This window comes from Malania oleifera, chromosome 4, assembly GCF_029873635.1.
Source record: "Malania oleifera isolate guangnan ecotype guangnan chromosome 4, ASM2987363v1, whole genome shotgun sequence".
Taxonomy (NCBI): Eukaryota; Viridiplantae; Streptophyta; class Magnoliopsida; order Santalales; family Ximeniaceae; genus Malania; species Malania oleifera.
The window spans coordinates 4536325-4544526 of NC_080420.1; the positions used below are offsets into that span (position 1 = coordinate 4536325).

At 31.7% G+C, this 8202-nt stretch overlaps 1 protein-coding gene across 2 annotated transcripts; it reads left to right on the forward strand.

Moving 5' to 3' along the window:
• Window positions 1–1001: 1001 nt before the first annotated feature.
• LOC131153011 (two-pore potassium channel 1-like) lies at window positions 1002–4719 on the forward strand. Of its 2 annotated transcripts, none has more exons than XM_058105023.1 (4): window positions 1002–1099; window positions 1274–1338; window positions 3095–4041; window positions 4356–4719. In XM_058105023.1, the coding sequence occupies exons 3-4, from the start codon at window positions 3137–3139 to the stop codon at window positions 4501–4503; spliced, it is 1053 nt and encodes a 350-aa protein (XP_057961006.1). In that variant the 5' UTR covers window positions 1002–1099; window positions 1274–1338; window positions 3095–3136; the 3' UTR covers window positions 4504–4719. The 2 variants fall into 2 exon arrangements, with proteins under 2 accessions (XP_057961006.1, XP_057961007.1); XM_058105024.1 differs by having other exon boundaries at window positions 1022–1338; window positions 3095–3828; window positions 3952–4041.
• Window positions 4720–8202: the final 3483 nt, after the last annotated feature.

The window sequence follows — 8202 nt, forward strand, 5'->3', positions numbered from 1 at the left end:
TAATTATGTAAATACACAATTATAGTAAGTTTGACTTGGTATCTAGCGATTGGTTTCACATGCTTTAAAATTAAAGAGGTAAGTGGGTTGCGTCCGATAAAAATAGTTAGTCATAAAAGTGTCAAGATATAACCTAGTAAAGGTGTCACATGAATTGCACGTGATCGCATATGAATAATATTATGTAAAATATTTTTATAATTTTTGATAAAGTTTAGCTATATATTTTAAACAAATTAACAATGTGTTTTCATAATTTTGTTTATAAACATTAAAGTATGAATGCTCAAAGCAATATTATGTAAAATATTTTTATAATTTAGTTGAATTATTTTACTATACGTAAATGCACTTCTTAATTATGAGAATATTTAGTCTCATTTTAAAAGCATAGTGATACTTTTGTTTACAAAATAATTTATACAATTTCTTCCTTTATATAATATAAAATTAATTTTTAAAAATTTTTTTATCTTATTTTTAAAAACTAAATTTTTTTTATATAAATTTATAATATTTATACTTTTATATATAAAGTACAAATGAGTGAACGTCATAGTAATGCATCAATATAGGGAAGTCAATAGTGCGCCTGATTTTCTTGTTAAAGAAGGAGAAATGAGAAATAATGTAATTTACGAAAAACAACACCTTCTACTACTTTATCGGAAATGTATTTTTCAAATGGTTAGGTGGGGTAGCATTTTCATTCGTCATTAGTTCAATTTTAGAGTTTCGTTTGGTGTATTTTGTTTTGAGTTTGGTTGTATTTATATTTTTATCTTCTTTGTTAGTTATATTTAGTTTTGTTGTCCTAATTTGATTGGTTGCTAATATTGATTTTTTTTTTTTGAATGATTTTTCTGTACTCTTCTTTTTATTTTATTTTGTAACAATGGTATTCCTTCGTCAAAAGTGAGGGTATATTAATAAATATATAGAGGTGCCGACTTCCAAAAAAAAAATAAAAGAAAAAAAGAGTCATTAACAAGTAACAGCCGGAATCACTTTAGCCCGTCAACCAATTTTGCATTTCAATGGGATTCGGGGCCACGGCCTGCAGCCCTTCACGGCGCTGATTTGGGGGTGACCCGACCAGGTGATAGTTTTGAACTTCTGGTGTTCTTTTTTGTTGGTTAATTTTTCTTTGCCCTTTCCTGGAATTGGACTGCTCCCACCATCATCATCAAGATTTGGTGCTTTCTGTTGAGTATTTGCATAAAGCTGCGACACTTTTTTGTTTTTATTTTTTTTCGTTTGTGTTTGTTGAAAGGAACGTAAAGCTGCATCCGAAGCCATCTTCCTCAAATCTCAGCTAAGACAAAATTCCCATTTTTGGTATGCCCTTTTTGGTTTTGTTCATTTCTTCTTCTGCTTTACATTTCCATAGAACTCTGCATTGATTGATTTTCCATCTATGTTTCTCCGTCGCTCTGATCTTTGATGTTGCCGTTGCCCATGTCACTGAGTCTTGCTTGTGATATCTCTCTGTTTGGCTTGGTTGATTGGTTTCTGTGCAGGGATTTTTCTTTTTTCTTATTTTTCCCTTCACGACCGAGAAATAATTTTGGGAAAATACATTCATTGATTTTAATTGTTTCCAAAAAACCTCTCCATTTCAAACCAGTCAAGACTAATGATTTTTTTTTTTTTTTAAACATGTTAATGAAATTCCTAGAGGAAAGGAGAAAAGAAAAAGTGGTTAAATTATCTGTATGTGTTGGAATTGAAATTATTTGATGCACGATTACCATCCCTTATTTGATCTTGATCATAGGTTGAAGCACTCCAAACCTGCCAGTAAGAATGAAGTATAGAAATTTGTTAATATGATTGAAAGTTTAGAAAAATTAAAGCTCAATGACATGTAAGATAAAATTTTCATTAATTTACTTTGTATTATATTTTCCCTTTCTTTTTTCTTGATAACCAAACAAGAGTTAAAAAAGAGTCTTTCATGTTTTGCTTATTTTTCTAGAGCATGAATATTTTCTTCCGTTTACCCTTCTTTTATTGTTGTTCATTGGCTTTATTATTTATTATTTATTATTTTATCACCATAAATTTCAAGAAAAGGGGGAAAATATAAATCTTATTGGGTAGTATGGTATAGTTTTTAGAGGCAACACAACCTTAGTCTCAACATAACAGCAGTTATGTCTACAACTACGAATCTACATGAACAAGACTTGGGAAAAAAGAAAAAGAAAAAAAAAAGCTCTATGCAAACTTAGGGGTATTGGTATCATTGTCAAAAATTAGACAATCTAAAACAGAAATAAAAATAAAAGATCAGAAACAGAAATGCATGATCTATTTGATTAATATTTATAAAACTAATAAAAATTAAAAACTTAATTAAAAAATGCACATTTTCATCTTTAAATCAAAAAATTTATAAAAATATGATTAAAATAATAATATTACAAATAATATACATTAAAAATGTTACTATAATAAAATAAAAATTGTTATAATTATTTTACTTAATTATTCTACTTTCAAAATTTACTTTACAATAAAAAATGCATTGGATGTGTCAAAATGGTAAAAGTATTTTGTATTTGGCTTTATTATTATTTTTTAAAATTTATGCATATTTTATTTCAATTATATTTAATTTCATATGATCATTTAATTTTGATTTTAATTTTAAATCGTATAAAATGAAAAATTTAGTCTAAAAAGATTATTCTGGATATTAAAATTTCTGATAACAAGTTGCCAAAACAACTGAAAATCATAAAATCTAATTTTCAGTTTTTTGACAAATAGTTCAAAACCGACAACAGAAATAGAAAACTGACAACCGAAACAAACGCATTTTTATAATATGTTTTTTTCACTGTGGAGAAATAGAAACACAAATTGAAAATATAACGATACCAAACAGACTCTTAGGTGTTTACATTCTGATATGATATTTGTATTGTTCAGTTCAAAGTTTGCAAACCACAATTAAAAGCTAGAGTGTATAGACACATTCATGCAGATTGAATCACTACAACAGAAAACCATTTTCACTATTTAGTATTGTCAGATAAAATTTCCCACTCACCAAACTTCCAATCCATGATAATTCAACATTTTGCAGGTTGTCTGGCGAAGAAAATCACACTTCTTGCTTAATCATTTGATGGCCCATGATTATGATGCTAAACAGCCCCTAATCCTGGGACTGGACAATCCTTCTTCCCAATTCAACGAAAAGAATGCTCTGCTCAAAAGAAGAAAGAACCACCGGGGCAGTAGTGTTCCTTCACAATATGGCAGTCTCCAAAACCAAAATGGCGAATCTGACCTTCTGAATTCTGAATCCATTTTTACTAAACAACCCAGTTTTAAAGAAGTTTTCATGGTCTTGGCAGCTTACCTTGGAGTTGGTGCCCTATGCTTCTTCCTCATCAGGGATCAGATAAAGGGTACGAAAACAAATGGGGTTTTGGATGCCCTTTACTTCTGTATTGTGACGATGACCACAGTTGGATATGGTGATCTAGTGCCTAATAGTACTCTGTCAAAACTATTTGCTTGTATTTTTGTGTTTACTGGGATGGCTCTTGTTGGCCTAATTCTCAGTAAGGCAGCAGATTACCTTGTGGAAAAGCAAGAAATCCTCCTGGTTAAGGCAATTCACCTGCATGAAAAAGTCGGTCCAACTGAAATTCTCAAAGAGGTTGAAAATAACAAAGCGAAGTACAAATTTTTGATGGTGCTTATCCTTCTTCTGGTGTTTATGATTGTTGGAACCATTTTCCTATGTCAAGTTGAGGAAATGAAACTCATTGATGCCTTCTACTGCGTTTGTTCAACCATCACCACGTTGGGGTATGGGGATGAGAGTTTCTCAACTGGAATAGGGCGCGTTTTTGCTATCATTTGGATTTTGAGCAGTACCATTTGTTTAGCACAGTTCTTTCTTTACCTTGCTGAATTCTACACTGAACACAGGCAAAGATCGCTAGTGAAATGGGTTCTTACCCGAAAGATGACAGTCTCAGATCTTGAGGCAGCTGATCTCGACGATGATAATGTTGTCAGGTATGTTGGTGGATTCGTATGGGTTATATACTGGAATCGAAAGATCCACGAATGTTTCTCTTTTGTAGAGTTGAGAATTTGTCTCCATCCCTTTCGGACTCTCTTCTTTTTCATACAAATACACGTGACGTGACATTATCCCAGCCGTTGAAAGAATGGTTCAAATTTAATAAATCTGGGTAGATTAATTGTAGAGGATTGGTTTCTTTTATACTGTTATTTAGAATAGTTTTTTCTTTCTTTCCTCTTCTTAATTATGTGTTACTTTCATTCCCATACCTAAGTTTTAACTTCCAAAGATTGGCTCATTTCAGTGCTGCAGAGTTCATTGTATACAAGCTCAAGGAGTTGGGGAAGATCAACCAGGAAGATATATCAGCTGTGATGGAGCAGTTCAAAAATCTTGATGTTGATCACTCAGGAACTATCACAACTGCTGATCTAATGCTTTCCCAGTCATGATATTTCAGCTGCTGAACATTGGAAATGTTGGAAAAGGTTGGTCCCTTTTACTAAACAGTCCTTAATGTCATTTACTTTTGGATGAAACACTAATCAAATATAGAGATCATAGCCATTTCCAATTTTCTAACACATAAAGAATGTGCTACTCTGCTAACAACAAGAACTTTCATCTATATTTAAAAGGAAAAATTCAGTGATGTGTTATTATTCTTTTATTTTTCCTTCTCTTTTGCCTCTTTGTTCTTGATGAACTATGATCTGGTGTTCATGAACTAGAAAGGAAAACTTTTCAGTGTTATATTTCATTTCAAATAGTATAAGTATTAAGTAACTTTTCTAGTGAATTTACTAATAGCGTAGCATTTATCACCAATATCATCTCATTCCAGCTATAGAGAAATTCCTCAGTGAAATTGGAAATTTGGATTTCAAACAATTGCTACGAGGTTGTCTTGATAATTTCTATTGGTTATTTGTGATGATGATTGAGAATTTCGTATTTAGAAGGCACGACAAACACAAGCATACAATAGAATTTAAAATTATCAGCTAGAGGAATCAAAGAATGCCGACGGTTAAACAGAAAAGAAATTTTACTGCCCAGTCGGCGGCGATGCATTCATACATCCATATGCAACATCTTTAATTTTGAAAAATCCCTTTCAAGCCCAAACAATTACAAGTTGTTGGGCTTGGCTAAATTTATTTTTTTGTCCTCTTTTGTTTTTAAAGGTTATGGACATGTAGAATGAAAATTATGATAATTAACTATCTACTATTTTTTTTCTTAATTATTTTCCTTGTTTCCCAAACAAAAAAGAAACATATTTTCTTTTCTTTTCCCTTCATTTACTTTGAATTCCAAACAACGAGCCCATAATGAAATCATTAATCAACTGCTAAATCCCGAAATTTCTTTCACTTGTAACGTATAAGCCTAATTTAAGGTCACATTTAGAATTTAGAAAATATCAAGAAAAAATTGAAGAAGTTTATTTGTCTACCTTTGGTGTTATCAAGAAAATTAAGTTATAAAAGTCAATATGCAAAAATTTAATTTTACTCATAGTTTATATTATATTTTTAATATTTTTGACCATATTATTTTTTTTAGTTTTAGTTTGGTTATCAAGAAAATTAAATTATATAAAAAAATAAATAGACAAAAATTTAATTTTACTCACAGTCTATATTTGGCTTTTAAAATTTTTGATCATATTAATTTTTTTTTTTTAGTTTTACTCGCATTTGATATATAGAAATATATTTCTTATTTTTCTCTCAAACAAAATCCTTAATTTTACCATAACCTAAGTGATTTATGTTTTAAATTTTCACTTTGATTAACATAAAGCCTTCAAAAACATAAAAATTCTTATCTAATTAATATTAATTAATCGTAGAGAAAAAAAACAAAAAAACAAAAAAAGAGAAAACTCGGTGCATGAGGCTTGTATATAATGGGAGTTTAAGAAAGCAATGACGTGGATGAAAGGAATATGGTATAATGGGAATACACCGAAACATGCATTTTGCCTATGACTTGGTTGGAAAGGTAAGTTTCCAACTTGTGATATACTACCAGTAGATGGGATAGATCGATGCACATTCTGTATGGAGGATGTAGAGACCCAAGACCACCTCTTCTTCAGTTGTAAATTCTCAGCTGAGGTTTGGGGAAGTATAAGGAGGTGGTTGGGAATTAAAAGAGCAATGAGTACGATTGAGGCTGCGGTGAAATGGTTACATAAAGAAGAGAAAGGTAAGGGGTTTCTTTCAGCTGGAAGAAGGATTGGATTAGCTACCACGGTATACTTTATTTGGCACTTTAGAAATAGGAAAAGATTTGAAAACTATGTATTACCCCCTATGGAATTAATTAAAGTAATCCAAAGACATATCTATAGGGCGGTTTTTGATAAATTTGATATGTACTCAATTTGATTTTGTTGAGCATGTTGATGCTCTTATAATTTTTTGGGCACATTATCTCTTGATTGGTCGTTTTGACCCCCGGGTATGCCCGGGTTTTGATGTATTGTTTTGGATGCATATTTAGTTTATCTCACTTGTATCTGGTTGACCTGGGTATGCCAAGAGTAGTTGTATATAAACAGTGATCAATACATTTACCCATTTGATAAAAAAAAAAGAAAGCAACACACATCTTAAAGAATTTATACTACATTTGCTTAATAGGCTTTGAAAATTAAGAACAAAATAATAATATAAATATGTTTTGCACAAAGTGTAATAATTGTAAAATAATGCTTTACTTAACATCTCTAATTAAAATAAATGCAATTCATAAATCTTTTTATATATTAACTTTAATGCAAATAAAATAAATTTAAACAGTATCAAGAAGTCAAGCAAACGTTATATTCATTAACTATGCCAAAAAAAAAAAAAAATCAATATAATCTTTCCTCTGCATATAATACCTTTATTCTTAAAAAAAGAAAAAGAAAAAACAGAGAGATCATTTGGCCTTAATGATGTTTGAATTCTCAATAGACTTTTTCAAATTTTTTTGAAAAATCTCAGATAGTTTGTAAAATATGAAAAGAAAAATTATTAAATCTCATGGAAATTTAGCAACATGCTTCACATATTTGCTGGAAATGAGAGAGAGAGAGAGAGAGAGAGAGAGAGAGAGAGAGAGAACCAGTGGAACCAGACAGTTTCAAGTAATATACAATGCCATTACCATTAAATTTTTTCTTTCCTTAGAGTTCCTTTCTTGCTTCCTTCCACAATTCACAAAGGTAAACATACAGACTGATCTAATCTCATAGAAAATGAGAGAAATCAAGCTGGAGCCTTAATTGTCCTTCAATTCGATGCCCAAAACCCAAAACCCCAGCTCACTTTGATGAGTTCTAAGTTCGAATTTCAAGACTCGTGCGCGTGCTCTTCACGACCAGCGACGTAGTCCAAGAGGCCATCGCCGGCTCTCTGGCCGCCGGAGTCGACGGCGAGCGGCGATACGCGGCCAAAGACGAGGATCGCCGCCAGGAACAGAGTGGTGGATAGGAACAGAGGCCAGAAGTAGGCCAGGACGTCGAGGAAGCAGGGGGCTGCGAGAAACAGAGAAGAGATTACTGCCGATGCGGTGATTGCCGCCATGATGTGGTACTTAAACTGCATAAGCTTTTCTGGGATCTCCATGGCTGATCTGATCTTGAATTCCAAAGCTTGAAATTCAATTATGCGTATAAAGAATTGTTAGGGACTTTGCACCGAGAGAGAGAGAGAGAGAGAGAGAGAGAGAGAGAGAGAGAGATTCTGAAAGGTTTCTGTTTATTTCTCCTTGTGGAGGTTGGGAAGGAAAGGCTTCTTGCAGGAATTTTTATAGCTTGCTTTCTCCATAATTTTATGTTGATGGTATTTATTTATTTATTTTTGTTTGGCCCTTCTTCACCTAAGCTGCCCTCGTTTAGGTCCTTTCGTATAAATTTACTAGAATACCCTTACCTATGGGCAATTTCATTTTGGGTAAGAATTTTAATTTGTTTGTAAATTGTTCCTCCCATGCAATTCAAATTTTTACTCCATTTTTGGAGAGATTTCAAATTTAGAGTTGTGTTAGATTTAGATAAGATGAATGTAGAATTGTATTAAATTTGGTTCATATTTACATAAATCGAAATTTAAGATCCGAAATTCATGTTCTCAAACACTATCTTAACATTT

What these genes read in the sequence shown, in the direction of transcription:
- LOC131153011 (XM_058105023.1), top strand. Translation starts at nt 3,137, where the DNA reads ATGGCCCATGATTATGATGCTAAACAGCCCCTAATCCTGGGACTGGAC. An exon ending in GACGATGATAATGTTGTCAG is followed by an intron (nt 4,042 to 4,355) that starts GTATGTTGGTGG and finishes GGCTCATTTCAG; the next exon opens with TGCTGCAGAGTTCATTGTAT.